Raw genomic sequence first — 16717 nt, forward strand, 5'->3', positions numbered from 1 at the left:
AGAGACGACAACGCTGAGATGACACAGTCGAATTGAGACACTGAAGTAGCTTCTTACAACCGTGCTCCAAGAGGTCAGAGCAAAGCCCCTCAAAATGAACAGATGGATAGACGGTCTCATTGGAGAAACATTTGATATGAAAAGAACCAAACTGAAGTTTTAGAAATAAAAAATAAAACAAAATGAAAAAATTAATTTGGATGGGCTCAACAACAGAATGGAGATGATATAAAAAAAATTCAGTAAACTTATAGTTCACTAGATCAATATAAATCAGTATAGATAGATCAATACAAATTGTCCAGTTGAACAAAAGAAAGGAAATAGATTGAAAAAATAAACAGATCTTTAAGTATTTGTGAGACAATTCCAAATGGTCTAACATTCTTATCACCAGATTCTCGGTAGAAGGACAGAAAGAGTGTGGTGCAGAAAAAAAATTTTTGAAGAAATAATGGCTGAAAACTTTTTAAATTTGGTAAAAGACTTAGAGTTATGGACTAAAGAAGGTTAGTGAACAGCAAAACAAGGTTAACTCAGAGAAAGCCATGCCCAGCCATGACAGAATCAAAGCATAAAATGAAAGACAAAGGAAAAACACAGTCTTGAAAGCAACCAAAGAAAACAATTTGAATTACTGAGAATTTTGCATCAGAAACCAGAAGTCAGAAGGTAGTAGAACATTTTTTAAGTGCTGAAAGAAAACATAAAACTGACACCCCAGAATTCTATATTCTACAATAATACTGTTTAGGAGCAAAGATGGAATAAAGGCATTTTCAGATGAAGGAAAACTAAGGGAATTTATTGTCAACAGACTTGCTCTCAAAGAAATGCTATTAATAAATAAAGTTCTTTGGGCAGAAGGGGAAAGACACCAGAGGAAAGCTTGGGACATCTGGAATGAAGGAACAGCAGCAGAAATTGTAAATATCTAGATAAATGCATTGATTTTTTTTCTCTTAAAATATATGATGGTTGAAAGCAAAAATCATAACATTTTCTGATGTGCATATGCATCTATAATATATACAATCCCAGTAAGCATGCCATACTTTGTTGCATATAATAAAACATGACTTGGCTAAATATAAAATGTTTGTGGGTGGTGGTTCCGCCGCTAAATCGTGACTGACTCTTTGCAACCACATGGACTGTAGCCTGCTAGGTTCCTCTGTCCATGGAATTCTCCAGGCAAGAACACTGGAATGGGTTGTCATTTTCTTCTCCAGGAATCTTCCTGACCCCAAGATCTAACCTGCGTCTCCCACATTGGCAGGCAGATTCTTCACCACTGAGCCACCAGGAAAGCCTTATAGAATATTTTAAAATATGCCAGTTTTTTTTTACAACTTTGCATTGTCACATCTTCACTTCTTAACATACGAATTGTCTCAGAAGGTAGAAGTGGCTCAGGCTCTGTCAACCTCTCAGGAACTCTGGCCTCAGGTATTAGCTTCACTTTGCAGATGAGAAATGAGCCGGAGAAAGATTCTTATCCTTCTTGCCTTCCCTGAGCTGTTCCCATGAATGCTGCGTTGTCGGTGGCCAAGTGCAAGGTATCCTACAGCCCAAGACAGTGGCCACGGGTGAGTTACAGCAGTCAGGTGAGGCGGCAAGAGGCGGGAGTCCTAGGCAGCACCTGCATGCTACATCCATCCTGCAGACGAGCGGGGGCTGGAAGGCAGGTGGGATCAGGGCCTCACTCCCTCGCCAGATCCCCGCAGGCCGGGAGGAGGGCACAACCAGACTGGTTCGACGTTTGCTCACGAACACTTTGCCTCTCTTTGCAGTGCCTTTGCTGTAGGCTCATTCGTCCCATCTCCCCTGTTCTCTGGCTCTTTCCCAGCTCTCCCCCAACCAGGGGAGGTGGGGGAGGCAGACCCTGGAAGCACTGTCTTTGCTCAGGAACTGGCCTTCCGCGGCGGACGTCTCCTGACCCCAGCTCGCAGGGCGGTCCTCTCACATCCCCTCCACTCCAGTGAGAAGGAACCCCCCACCCCAACCCTGAGTGTCCCCATCGGACTCTGGGGCGCTAGGCCATTCTCCACGGTGGCCGAGTGGAAGGCAGACAAGCGAAGGGCCCACATCTCCAGGCCCCGTCTTTAGCAGGAAAGGAGCCTCTTGGCCGCTGGGTCACAGCCCTGGAGGCAGGCAGGCAGGCAGGAGACAGGAAGGAACTGGCCTGGCTGCAAACCCGGCTCCCGGGCACTGGCTCGGTGAGGGGGCCGGGCAGGGAGGGGAGGAGGGCCCTGGTTCCTACTGGGGTAGAGTCACCCCAGAGAAGGAGGCCTCCATCTGCTGGGTGAGAAAACTAGGAGAGAAGGACAGTGACGAGAGTGCAGACAGAGAAGGAAGGGTCACATTGCCGGGGCCAGGCAGGAGTCGTACTGGCGTGGGGTCCTCAAGGATGGAGCAGGGGCAAGCGGGGCAAGCTGTGACCTTGACTTGACCTGGCAGAGTCTGGGTCTCCTTGCTCAGAAAAGAAGCAAAGCAGCCACGAGTTGGGCTGTAGGGAGCCCCAGAGGTGTCTGAAGTCTCCGTGGTTCCTAGGAGGTCCTCAGGGCTTCTCTGGTGGCTCAGAGAGTAAAGAATCTGCCTGCCAAGTGGGAGACCTGGTTCCATCCCTGGCTTGGGAAGATCTCCTGGAGAAGGGCATGGCAACCCACTCCAGTATACTTGCCTGGGAAATTCCATGGACTGAGCAGCCTGGTGGGCTAGAGTCCTTGGGCTTTGCAAAGGGTCAGACGCGACTGAGCGGCCTCAGTGAACGGTCCTTGTTACAGCGGGCAGCTCGGCCTGTTCTGGGCACCAGGTGGAAGCGGCTGCTGCAGCTGGCCTCCCCTGGAATAGCGTGCCTGGGATTCAGAACTTCCTTGGAGGAAAAAGTCTAGGAAGAGGCTCCTGCTCACCTTCCTGAGCGGCTCTGCCGCAGCTGGTGGAAGGCCTGTCTGATGCACAAACCGCATTTCACTGAGGATTCTCTTGGCTGCAGCCAGTGGAAGGACCTGCTTGGCTGGAACTTTTTTTTTTTTTCCCTTCCAGGCGACGTCTGATGGGTGTGTCAGGCAGGAGGTGATATTTGAAGGGCTGCGGGCACGGGCTGCCAAGCCAGGGCGCCAGGCAGAGGGTGAGAGCATGGCCTCCCGGGACCCGCCCGCCACCAGCCATGCACCCCCCGACGTGCCCTCTGGGGTCTCGCTGTTTCTCACCATCCCCTACGCCTTCTTCTTGCCCGAGCTGGTGAGTGCGGCCACGGGGGCCACCTGCAGGAAGTGTGGCCGGGTGAGGGGTGGGAGGGAGCAAGGAGGGGCTGGCCTGGAGCTGGAAGCAGGCCCCTGGGGAAGGAGCGCCGGGTCCAGAGCTGCTGTGGCCTCTCGTCTCCTGTGGAGCTCAGGGCCCGGAGTCCCCTAATCCCTCCCAGAGCGCCTCTGGGCTTCTGCAGAGTGAGTGGGTCTCCTCCTCCCAAAACGAAACCAGCTCGAGTACTGGGCAGGCCACCTGGTGATCGGAGGCCGGAAGGAATCGCTAACGTGTCCTGGATCCTCAAGAAGATGTTAGGAATGGACTTCTATTTTGTGGTTTCTTTCCTCCAACTACTTGCCTTCTGTACTTTTTTAAAGTTAGAAACCGGGGCACTCTGCCTTTCCTTCTGAGAGTAACCCTTCCTGTATTTTCCTAATTGACACTGAACTTTGACTTCTGTGGACTCCCCAGGGGAGGTTGCTTAAGACTACATAGGCCATAAAACAGTGAGACGCCCTGGGTGCTCTCAACGACCTCTCACTGCCTTGCTTTCTGGGTCTCTATGGCCAAATTGGCCCCAAGCTCTGTTGAATTCAGAATGTTCATCAGAACCTGAGTCCACTCTGAGCCAGTTGTCACCATGTCCTTTTCACTGGTGGGGACACAAGCCTGGTGAACGATTTAGGGCAGAGGAGTTTATTTCAGTCTTTGAATACCTTCTGAAATATCTAGCTTGCGGGAGGTGTTTTCTTTCTTTCTTTAAATTCATTCATTTTTAATTGAAGGACAATTGCTTCCCAGCATTGTGTTGGTTTCTTCCAAACTTCAGCATGAGTTAGTCACAGGCTCACCCACGTCCCCTCTCACTTGCACACCCTTCCCACCTGCCTCTGCGTCCCACCCCGTGGGTCATTACTGGTTTGAGTTCCCACTGGCTGTCTCGTGTACATTTGGTGATGTACATTTCCATGTCGCTCTCTCCATTCCTCTGTGGTGCTGCTCTGAGCTGGCAGCACTGGCCTTAGGCAGAGTGGTTCCAATGCCCAGCTGGGCAGGAAGGTCCTCTCGGCCTGTCGTCTGCCCGGAAGGCCAGCCCGATTGAGCGCCTTTTGACATAAACTGGCTAAAGGATGCCCATTGGTGGCAATAAGAAAGGGAAGCCAGGCGGGGTGGGCCCGGCGTTTGGGTGGCTCCAGCTGAAACCCCAGCCAAGAATAGGTTTCTGCCAGGCCTGGGTGTACAAGGGAGGGCATCCTACCAGACTAAGTCATCTTTGTGCTCCCAAGAGTTCTCTGGACCGGGCGTGCCCCTCGCCTTGGAACAACCACAAGAATGGCCGGGGTGGGGGTGGACTCCCCCACGTGTTTGGAGCACGTGCTCCATGTCAGTCACACCAGCCACTGGTGACAGGACGACTACCCTGCCAGGTTCCCCATCTGCTGGAGGAAGGCCCATGAGCGCTTCCACGATACAGTCAGTCGATGCTTGGCAGGCGGCCACTGTCCTGGGCTGGGTACAAGCAAGAAGAGGCCGTCCAGCCTTGTCAAGTCAGAGAGGAGTCCCAGCCTACCACCTGGGAGGCAACTTTGCAGTCAGACCTCAAAGGACAGGCTGAATCTCCAGGTTGCGGGGCAGGAGGGGGAACGGCCTGCACTCCAGGAGAGGCCAGCTGGCAGAAGGCTGGAGGGATGGGATTTCCAGAGTAAGGACTGCAGGGCCATCTGGTCAGTCACCCCCAGGACACTGGGCTCCTGCAGATGGAATTTCTGGGGAGAGAAAAGTGCATGGTTGTGCTGGGCTCTAGGGCTTTAGGTATCTTAGGGGGTGGGGTATTGTCACTGACTGCATTTCATTCATTTAGCTTTCTTTTGAAATGATTTTTTGTTTATAGCAATGCTGGCAATAATAGTAAGAGTGCTCCCATATACTCTCTACTTAGCTTCCCTTCAGGGCCACATCTCACACAGCTCAACCGTCAAAATCAGGGGATTGGCAGCAGTGTTAGACTATCAACTGTTCAGATTGATAGTCCCCACAAATGTCTTCTTCCTGATCCAGGATCCAGCTCAGAATTCTGAGTGGCATTTGGTGGCCATCACTCCTTCATCTACTCTTTTTTTTTTTTTAAATTAAGTATATTTAATTTTAACTTGATTTTCTGGTTACATTTTATTTCTTTAAAAAAAACTTTTTGTTTTGAATTGGGGTATAGCCATACATAAGCTATAAGGGCCTCGGCCACACATACACGTGTATCCATTCTCCCCAAGACCCCGCCCCATCCAGGCTGCCATATGACCTTGAGCAGAGCTGCATGAGCTATACGATAGGCCCCTGTGGTTATCCTTGATAAATATAGCCATGTGTACATGACCATTTCAATACTTTTTTTTTTTTAAGGTTTGTTTGGTTTTTTTGATGTGGACCATTTTTAAAGTCTTTACTGAATTTGTTACAATATTGCTTCTGTTTTATGTTTTGGCTTTTTGGCCACCAGTCATGTGGAATCAATCTCAGCTCCCTGGGATTGAACCTGCATCCCCTGCAGTGGAAGGTGAAGTCTTAACCACTGGACCACCAGGGAAGTCCCTCATCTACTTTAATCTGAGCCAATTCCCACCATCTTTGTCTTGAGTCTTTTGAAGAATACCGATCAATTGTTGTGTACCATGTCACTCCATTAAGCCTTGTCTGATGTTTCCTTATCACAAATTTAGTTTTAATTCTCAAGGAATCCTTATTCATTACTGAACACTTAGAAGATTATGGAAAGAAATATAACCCATATATATGCATGCAGGCATGCGTGCTCAGTCATGTCTGGCTCTTTGTGACCCCATGGACTGTAGCCCACCAGACTCTTCTGTCCATGGAATTCTCCAGGCAAGAATACTAGAGTGGGTTGCTATGCCCTCCTCCAGGGGATCTTCCTGACCCAGGGACTGAACCCATGTTTCCCACATTGCCAGTGGATACTTTACCATCTGAGCTACCAGGGAAGTCCAAGAATACTGGAGTGGGTACCCTTCTGCAGGGAATCTTCCCGAACAAGTGTCTCCTGCATTGCAGGCAGATTCTTTACCAGCTGAGCTACCAGGGAAGCCCATTTATACACATATGTGTGTATTTAATGAATTTATTCTGTACATGCTCTTTTGCATCTGCTTGCTCCTTAAATGAGGGTTCCTAGCATGGAATATGGAGAAGGCAGTGGCAAAATCCACTCCAGTACTCTTGCCTGGGAAACCCCATCAACGGAGGAGCTTGGTAGGTTACAGTCCATGGGGTCACTCAGTCGGACATGACTGAGCGACTTCACTTTCACTTTTCACTTTCATGCACTGGAGAAGGAAATGGCAACCCACTCCAGTGTTCTTGCCTGGAGAGTCCCGGGGACGGAGGAGCCTGGTGGGCTGCTGTCTATGGGGTCGCACAGAGTTGGACACGACTGAAGTGACTTAGCAGCAGCATGGAATATACGACCAAGCATGCATCATATCTGGGGTATGGATGGAGAGGTAAACAGGAGAGGAGAGGAGAATTCCAGGTGGTGATTGATTCTGTTTTGTTTTGTTTTGGTCATGCCAAGCAGCTCACAGGATCTTAGTTCCCTGACCAGGGATCAAACCTGAGCCCTCCTGTAGTGGAAGCTTGGAATCTTAACCACTGGATGGTCAGGGAAGTCCCTGGTGGTTGATTCTGATCGCCATGAGCAGATGTGCTGGGCTAGAGAGGAGAGAGCAGGGCCAGCCTAGCAGAAGTCCCCTTGTCCTGGGCCTCCTGAGTATGCTGACTGCGTCCACACACAGAGCTGACCACAGAGCCCCAGACCTTGGGGTCCCAGATTCTCAGTCTGTGGACCTAAGCATCACAGACAGCCATGTTTTTCTAAGGCAGAAAGCAGATTTTTCCAGGAGGTGGATTCTAAAACTGGGAGCTCAGGACAGCAAAAAGGGGCAGAGAAGGCAAAATCCGTAACCTGGATTCACAGGTGGCCCATAAGGGGGTGGCCAGGGTGTACACTTGTGGTGACTGCAGGCGTACTTCCATCCAGCCACTGTACCCCGAGACAGCGAGAGTCTTCCCACGGAGCGAGGGACCAAAAACTCTAGGCGTGCAGAATTCAACAAGGGCTCCCTTGAGTCCTCGCGCCACCTCTGTTGCCAAGAATCTCTGGCTCTTTCGTATCAATGATGATGACAGACTAGGACAGCGTGGACGCTGGGGGTCTGCATGTTCCCGGCTAGCTCTGCTCCCCGAAGGCCTCTACAGAGCTTTGCCTAAATAACGTTATTTTAGTCTTTCACACTAAAATGCACATTTTAAAACTTCTGTCATGATTATATATTAATAGGCAGATGCAAAGACATTTCAGAGAGGTCTCCCACACAGTAGTCACAGCTTTCATAGTCACTCTCTACTATTTAATACAATATCAACCAGGTAACTGATGTTCGTGGGCTATGTCTATATTCCATGCCATTTTCTCACATGTGTAGATTCATGTAACCACTACCATCAAGACATGGAACCATTCCATCACCATGAAGACCTCCCTCCTGCTTCTGTTTTAAATTTTGTTGGCCACGCTGGGTGGCATGCAGGATCTTAGTTCCCTGCCCAGGGATTAAACCCACGCCCCCTGAAGGGAAAGTATGGCGTCTTAACCACTGGACCAGCAGGGAAACCCTCGATTTCACATGATGGTCCCGCTACCTTATTCCCTCTCACCACCCTTCCCACCCTTGGAAACCACTAATTCCATCTTTGTAATTTTCTTATTTCAAGAAAGTCACAGAAATGAATAGAATCATACAGTACACGGTCTTTAATGATTAGCTTCTTCCACTCACCATAATGTCTACATGAACGCTTCAGTTGCCCAGCTGTGTCCGACTCTCTGTGACCCTGTGGACTGTAGCCCACTAGGCTCCTCTGTCCATGGGATTTTCCAGTCAAGAATATTGGAGAAGGTTGCTATTTCCTCCTCCAGGCTATTTTCCTGACCCAGGGATCAAATCTAAGTCCCCTGCATCTCCTGCATCAGTAGATGGATTCTTTACCACCATGCCACCTGGGAAGCCCCATAATGCCTTTGAGGTCCATCCAAATCATGTGCATTTCAGTAGTGTATCCCTTTTCATTGCTGTGTAATATTCCACAGTGTGGATTTACCACCGTTTGTTTAACTACTGACGTAGTGAGAAGCATTTTGGTCTTTTGCAATTTTTAGTTATTCTGATAAAGCTGCTATGAGCGTTCACATATAGGCTTTTGGGTGAATGTAAGTTTCACTTTTCTGGGTAAATGCCACAGTGAGTATGATTTCTGTAAGTGTCTGCTTCATTTTTTTATTAAGAAATGGACAATCTGTTTTCCAGAGTGGCTGGACCATTTTACATTTCCACGGGCAATGGATGAGCCTTTAGAGAGTTTAATGTTTAAGTTTGCATTTTGCTTGGTTTACGGTTGAATTCAGATTTCTCATCTGAAAACAGTATTAATTTCAAAACCTAAGTTCCAAGCTTGAGGAGGCTTTGAATCGGTGCATTTTAAGGTGAGAGCAGACGTTGTTTATTTCCTCTCTCCATCTCTCTGTGAGTGTGGGAGTCTGCTGGTGCCAGCGCTGGGTGGGCAGGGGCCAGGTGACTCACAGCCTCACTGCCTGGCTCTTAAGAGCAAACACTGCGGGCGTCGGGCCTGGGGCAGGGAGCACGTGACCCCCTGAGTCCCTGCCTGCTCTAAGCTGGCTCATCAGCTTTTTTTTTTAACAAGATGAAAGGGTGAACATAGGACTAACCCCAGCGACTACAACTAGGAAGAGTTTTATAAATAAGAGTCCAAGGAGTCCAACCTTTTCACTAGTTCACTTATTAATTAGTACTTGACTCATTATAAATAAATAGCTGAGAAGGTTTCTAGAGAGTCAGCTGATTAAAAGGAAAGATGATTTGAACACCCTGTTCAGTGTTCAATGTTTTCAGCTTTTTAATTTGCCTGCACAATGGTCAGAAGGAAATATTCTGACACCCCCCACCCCCTCTCCCAACCCACACTCCCCCACCCGCTCCCCGAGAAGCTCATTCCAGAACTTTGCAGCTGTGAAGTTCACCTTGATGTCTTATCCACATCCCCAGTTTCACCTGCAATTCAGCCGATTTCTTTTTCTACTCTGTCTATATGTAAATGGGCTTCCCTGATGGCTGTCAGTGGTCGAGAATCCACCTGCGATGCAGGAGATGCGGTTGGATCCCTGGGTTGGGAAGAGCCCCTGGAGGAGGAAATGGCAACCCACTCGTGTTCTTGCCTGGAGAATCCCATGGATAGAGGAACTGGAGGCTACCGTTCGTGCGGTCACAAAGAGTTGGACACGACAGAGCACACACGTAAGGCAAGGCTGGATGTAAAAGCCTGTCTGAGAACTTACTGAACCCTGGAGCCATCTGTCAACTGCGTGGGGCTGAGAGAGGGAAGTAGGGCTCATCTTGGGCCTGGCTTAGGGCAAGCAGGTTCCTTCCTCTTTGTTATAACACTTCTTTAGAAGCTGAGTTTTCCAAAAGGAAAAATCCTTTCTCCTGTTTCCTTCTGCTCCGCTTTCAATTCTCTATACTTCTGGGAAGCAGCAAAAGTAAACTCAGTTTGCTCCAGCTTTTCTTCATCTTTTGGGGCATCTGCTCTTCCCTTCATTCCATACCTGGTCCCCGGCCTCGCCCCCTCTGACCTCGCCCAGCCCCTGCAGGACCGGGGGATCAAAGGCCTCCACGGCCAGGGTACCACTGAGACCCAACGAAATGATGCCCATGGAGGTGCTGGGAAGCTGCAATAGGAAGAGGGAACCGGGAAGAAAGAGTGTGAGGCTGGGGGAAAGCAAGGCTGCTGAGAACGGCGGAGGAGCAGGAGCAGAGAGGGGCCACGTAAGAAGGACCCAGATTCCAACTCCCCAGTGGCCCGGACCCACTTTGGCTTCCTGGCCCCAGGCCCAGCCCTTCCCCTCAGAGGCCCCTGATGTGTCCAGGTTCCGCCACACAGCCAGTTGAGAGGGATAAGCCTGGCTCTGTTGCTTAGTGGCTGTGAGACCCTGGGCAGGTGACTTAACCACTCTGAGCCTCAACGACGGGGCAGCATCAGCAAAGATCTGCTAAGACAACTCTGGGTTTGCAGTAAGGACTTTCCTGGAAGCATCCGCACAAGAAATGTTAGCCCGCACCATGTTCTTGGTGGTGGTCAGCCAAACCTCTTACTAAAAACCTCGGGTCTGTGGGCTTCCCTGGTGGTCCAGTGGCCAAGACTCCTCACTCCCAGTGTAGGGGGCCCAGGTTCAATCTCCAGTCAGGGAACTAGATCCCACACACCACAACTAAGAGCTTGTATGCCACAACTAAAGACCTGGCACAGCTAAATAAATAAATACAATTTTTTAGAAAGTGTGAGTCTCTCATGAACAAATTTCAGTTGCAAACCAAGAAATACTTACTGAGGTGTTACTATTGTTCTAGATTCATGCTTTGCTCTCAGGGGGTTACAAGAATAAAAAGACAATAATAAATAATAAAAGGGATATGGTAAGTCATAGATCCTGTCTTAAAGGGGTGATGCATGAACATTAAAGAGCACCCTGAGACAGGGAAAAAGTAAGGGTGCACAGCCTCACTTGTTAAAGGCTCCTGGAGTTTAGGGACGCTGTCAGGACAAGCTTGCTCAGGGTGAGAATTTGGTATTCTTTCCAGGGTTTGGATTAAGGGATTAGATATTCGCTTGTTCTTAACAGGGCTTCCCAGGACTCAGAGGAGTGTATACACTCAGACTGTAAGGAAATGTATACAAACGTGTACACTCAGACTGCAAGGAAAGAGGAAGACAATCCCACTTAAATCCCATGTATTCACTCAACAAATATTTATTGAGCCCCTACCCCATGGCAACCACAGGACTGTAAAGAGGCAGAAGACAGACATGGCCCCCACCTTGGGGAGTCTGATGCCTGACGGGGGCAGATGGAGACTAGGTAGGAAGGACAGTAATTGGTGCCCATCATCTTTGGGAGAGAATGGAATGCCCAGGAATTTCTGCTCGCAGATAGGATGCAGCCTAGGGGATTGTTTGCACCATTGCTGCAAGGCTGAAAGGGCAGAGAGAAGAAGCTGAAGCCCCAGACGCTGATGAGTACACGAAGCGACTGCCATGCACCCAGGAGTCACGTGAGGGGGGCCCACCCAGCGGGCTGTGGGCCTCGTAGGGAGGGGGTATGCTGAGGCCAGTGGTCTCCCAGAGCAGAGGCACAGGGACCCTAAGGTTGGGGAAAACCCCAAGGAGTGATGGTGACAGGACCTAGAAAAGCCTCCTTTCCTAGTCAGCCCCCTCAAGTCCCCCCAGTGCCAGGACCTCGCAAGAATCCGGGTTCCAGACTTGCCTGATGGTCAGTGGCTCACTCCGTGCTCCCAGCGCAGGGCGCCCAGGTTCAGTCCCTGGGCAGGGAGTCAGATCCCAAATGCTGCAACTAAGGACCTAGTCAAATTGTGTGCGTGCACGCTCAGTCGTGACCGACTCTTCATGGCCCCATGGACTGTAAGTTGCCAGGCTCCTCCGTCCATGGGATTTCCCGGGGAGCAGTACTGGTGCAGGTTGCCATTTCCTGCTCCAGGGGATCTCCCTGACCCAGGGATTGAACCAGCCTCTCTTTCATCTCCTGCATTGGCTGGCAGATTCTTTACCACTGTGCCACCTGGGAAGCCCCTAACTATGACCTGGTGCACGCAAATAAATAAATAAATATTAAAAAACAAAACTGAAAAAGACCAGTGGCAGAGCAGACCACAGCAAGACAGGTTTGAGCTGAGGGACCCTCGGAACTAACAGCCCACATCATCAGTTCTGCACACTCCCCGCCTTCAGGCCCTGTTCTTCCTCCCAAGAATTCGGCTGAACCACATGCAGCCTTCCCTGAGCTGGTGGCCTCTCTCAGTTCGGACAAGACAGGCCACCAAGGCTGCTGCTGGAACGCCAGGCCCCAGGAGAACGCCTCTCACAGCAGGTGCCCCGAAGGAAACAGCCGGGTGCCCTGGCATACTGTCGCCTGGACCGTGCGGCCCCAGATAGGAAGGCTCACCGATAAGCAGGCCCCACCTGCAGCCAGCGCCCTGCCGGGGGTGCTCTGCCTGGAGAACTTTCCCCGGGGCGAGGACAGGTTTCTAGAGCATTGTCCAAACTGGCAGCGGCAGGAAGTAGGCCAGAGTGGGGCGGGTGGAGGAGCCCACGTGTTCCCTGGCCGTGACTGCTCTCACCAGCCCTTCCCTGGTTCCTCTCCCGCCTTGCAGCCGGCCTGCCCCTCCGCTAGTCAGAGGTCCTCTGTCTCGGCCAGCTCCGCTGCAGCAGGCGACAGGCCCATGGCTCCTTGGGGGCACAGCTCCGTCACTGCTGCCACAGGCTGGACCCAGAGTGCAGCCCAGGGTGGGGTCTCCATGGACTCCCACCGGGGGCCAGATAACACAGGTGTGGGGCTCCAGAGTACTCTGATCTATTTCAAAGACGTCGCACACACCCCCTCCCGCAGCCCCTTCCCTTGGAGGGATTCTCTGCCCCTACTTGTCCATCTGACTCTCTCTGCCCACATGATGCTGGGTGGGAGGGAGTGGTATGTTTGTTTGAACATCCTCCTCTCTCTCTCTTTTTTAAAAATTTATTTGCCTGCGCTGGGTCTTAGTGGCACATAGAGTCTTCAATCTCCTGGCTGCAGGTTCTAAGTTGCAGCATGTTGGATCTAGTTCCCTGACCAGGGAGCAAACCCAGGTGCCCTGCTTTGGAAGCTCAAGAGTCTCAGCCACTGGACCACCCTGAACACTGTCCTCTTTGACAGGACGTTCTTGGCTAGCCCTTCCTATGTGTGAGGGTATGGGTGAGGATAAAACAGATGGGTGTTTGTTCCCATTTGGTCCCAGCTCCTGGCAGAAATGGGCTTCCCAGGTGGATCAGTGGTAAAGAATCTGCCTGACAAGCAGGAGACTCAGGTTCCACCCTTGGGTCAGGAAGATCCCCTGGAGAAGGAAGGCAACCCACTCCAGTATTCTTGCCTGGGAAAGCCCACTGACAGAGGAGCCTGGTGGGCAAGAGTCCACGGGGTCCCAAGAGTCAGACACAACTTAGCGACTAAACAACAACCTGGCAGAAATGCCCGTCCATGTCTGGGCCAGTGGGGGGCCCAGAAGGCGTCAGGGCCGGCCACCTGGGTGGGCAGCAGGCCCACAAAGGCGAGCCTGAGCTGCCAGTGAGTGGAGAGTCCAGCAGGCTACCTCCTGCCTCTTGCCCAAGTCGATCAACAGCACACGCTGGGCACCTGTGCATTGTGCCAGGCTCCCTGCCCCACACCAAAGACTCAAGACCACAGGGCAGAGTCCTCCATCCAGGAGCTAGGGAGGAGTAAACAAGAGCAGCTGCCTGGAGGAGGTGACGTTGGTCCAGTACCTGTTTTCAAGGATCTGGTCTTAGACTAGCAGGGAAGGAGCAAGCTGGGCAGGAGTCCCCGGGGACGAGAGTGAATGGTGACATCCTTGGGTCCTCGGAGCCTAAGGGCAGGAACATGGACACTGGTCACAAGATGTCAGCAGTTCCTGGGGGAAGGAGGAGGTGGGACCTCCCCTGAGCCCAGGGGCTCATGGGAGGACTTCCTGGGGACAATGGGAAGGGTCACAAGGTTAATAAGCACAGTGGAGCCAAGAAGGGAGGTGGTGGGGCTGGGGAATGGGGAAGTCTGTCTACGAGGCCACTGTGGGGAGCAATATGCATTTATACTGCTTCTTTACATCTTTCCTGTATTTTCTAACTGTTCTAAGGTACACAAGCTTTTTATAAAAAGTGGGGGGTGGGATGTGTTCCCCAAAAGGCTTAGTTTTTTTGGGTTTTTTTTTGAGGAATAAGAATGCTTTTATTATCCTAGTTTATGTTACATTGTAAATCTGTACTGTTGAGTCAAGGAGAAGCTGGGCCAGTGGGAAGAGGGGGTGGGGGGTCTGAATGGGTGGGTGCGGTCCCAGGGGAGGAAGCGATGGAGGGAGGGGAGGAAAGCAGAGGAGGCCTGGCCTCTGACTCACCAGCCCCTCCCTACGGCATCCTGCCCCTCCTGGGCTCACACCCCAGGGCAGGCACTGATTTCCCTGGCCTGGGGCCAGCCCAGGCCTGAGAGCCCTTGAGGGTACCAGGAGCTCCTAACATGGCTTGTTCCGCATGGGGCGGGTGGACGGAGCTGTGGCCTGCACCATTGTTCTGGAGTGGACCGGATAAGACAGGGGTCCTCGTGGGAGTTCACGGGGCCTGGGCAGGCAATTTCCTGTTACCCTTAAAGCCACAGAGAGAAAATTCTCATTGACTGTGACTGGTAGTGACTGGTCTTTGGAAGGGCCCTGGGTTGAATTATGGCGCCTAGAGCTTCCACATAAAGCTGGTGGTTTGGGAGTCCGGGACCGCAGCCCAGGCTGGCCACATGCCCCCTGCTCATGGGTACTTGTGGGAGGTCACTTGATCTCTCAGAACCGGCTTCCTCCCCCATCAAAGGAGGTGACATGCCAGCCCAAAGAGCTTCACAGGCTGCAGAGATGGTGGCAATCAGAACCCACATGGGGGCTGGGCTTCCTGCGCCGCCCCCAGGGAGGGCCGCAGCTGGGTGAGGACTTCAGGGGTGCCTGCCCTCCCCGCCGGGAGGGCCTGAAAGAGGCTGGGCCCCTATCCGCCAGCTGTGGAGGCCCTGGTGGCTTTATGCCAAGTTCCATCACCGCAGACGGAGGACGTTCCAGGAGCTCCTCCGAGTGTCCCTGCTTGCCTCCTCTCAGAGGCTCACGCTTCCCACACAGACCTCAGCGTGGTCCCCTGGGACCAGGCCACCACAGCTTCGAGCTGACGCCAGGGAGCATACGGGGAGGCTCTGGGGGGCAGGGGGCCCACACCAGCCTGGACTAAGGCTCTCAGCAGAAAGAAGCAGACTGGAGCTAGGGGTCCACTCCTGGCCATGATGCACGGAAAAAAATGTGTTTCCGTGGCAACTTTGTGTGTGTGTGTGTGTGTGTGTGTGTGTGTGACTAATTAAACAAAAGATTCAGGAAACAGTATTTCCCCTTCCTATGAACAATCCACAGTATTTTCTTCACTAGTCTACTTACCTGTTTTTTTCAAAACAAGCTACTTTTTATTGAAGTAAAGTTGATTTACTATGTTGTGTTAGTCTCAGATGCAGAGCAAAGTGATTTATATATATTCTTCCAGATTCTTTTCCATTATTTTTTTAGATAGATTTATTCATTTATTTGTGGCTGAGCTGGGTCCTCAGTGTTCTGGTGGACTTTCTCTGGTTGCAGCGAGTGGCGGCTGCTCTTGTTGCAAGCTCTTAGCGAGGGGGCTTCAGCAGCTGCGAGCACTGGCCTAGCTGCTAAAGACCTGTGGGATCTTCCTGGACAAGGGATCGAATCCATGTCCTCTGTATTGCAAGGTGAACTTGTAGCCACTAGACCACCAGGGAAGTCCCCCTCCATCACAGGTTTTCACAAGATACTGCACATAGTTTTTCCTGTGCTATACAGTAGGTCCTTGCTGTTTATCTGTTTCATACATGGTGCTGTGTCTGTTAATCCCAAACCCCAGGTGCATCCCTCCCTCCCCTTTCTCCTTTGGCGACCGTGATTTTGCTTTCTATGTCTGTGAGTCTGTTTCGTAATAAACTCATTTGCATCTTTATAAGATTCTACATGTAAGTGATCTCATAAGACATTTGTCTTTGTCTGACTTTCTTCACTTAGTGTGACCATCTCTAGGTTCATTCATGTTGCTGCTAGTCTATTTAACTTTTTTAAAATGTTTATTTGTTTATTTGGCTGCTCCAGGGCTTGGTTGTGGCGTGTGGGGTCTTCTGTCTTCATTGTGACATGCAGGATCTTTACCTTCCTGACCAGGAGTCGAACCCCGGGCTCCCTGCCACTGGACCACCAGGGAAGTCCCTACTTAACCTTTTAATGCCGGTAGTGAGCAGGTGGATTTCATCACCCACTAACAGATCTCAGCCGCCGTTTGGAAGTCTGGGCGCTGGGGGGACTGCACAGGCTCAGGAGACTGCTGGGTGGTGGCTGAGTTTGGCCTGGGGATTCTGGGAAGCCAAGTGGGGGCGTTCTAAGAGGTGGGGAAGGGCATAGTCCATGAGATCAGACTCTCCTCTCAGGTCCTTAGCAGTGCTGTGTCGGGGGCTGCCACTGGCTCAGAATGGCTGGAACAGAAGGGAAGTGGAAGACCTCACATTCCTGGAAGCCCGGAGGAGCTGGAGGGCTCTGCCTAGGCTGGTTCTTTAGCAGCACAGTTGTGTCATCCAACCCAGCCTCTTCCCGTCTCTCTCCTCTTCCTCATTGTAGCTCCAGGCCTAAACCCAGACAAGCCACGGTGAGAGCAGGACAGAACTCTCTCATTCCTGAGGCAGAAAGAAACCCTTCCCAGGACCCAG

At 51.3% G+C, this 16717-nt stretch overlaps 1 protein-coding gene across 2 annotated transcripts in view; it reads left to right on the forward strand.

Moving 5' to 3' along the window:
- Positions 1–3004: 3004 nt before the first annotated feature.
- Positions 3005–16717, forward strand: part of MALL (mal, T cell differentiation protein like) — a 31390-nt gene continuing 17677 nt past the window's right edge. Inside the window, exon 1 of one of the 2 annotated variants that reach the window (XM_070474110.1) lies at positions 3005–3243. In XM_070474110.1, coding sequence (XP_070330211.1) covers positions 3139–3243 — 105 coding nt within the window. In that variant the 5' untranslated portion in view covers positions 3005–3138. The remainder of the gene's footprint in view (positions 3244–16717) is intronic. The other variant, XM_020876853.2, reaches the window with a different exon arrangement.

The sequence above is a fragment of the Odocoileus virginianus genome, chromosome 2 (genome assembly GCF_023699985.2).
Source record: "Odocoileus virginianus isolate 20LAN1187 ecotype Illinois chromosome 2, Ovbor_1.2, whole genome shotgun sequence".
NCBI lineage: Eukaryota > Metazoa > Chordata > Mammalia > Artiodactyla > Cervidae > Odocoileus > Odocoileus virginianus.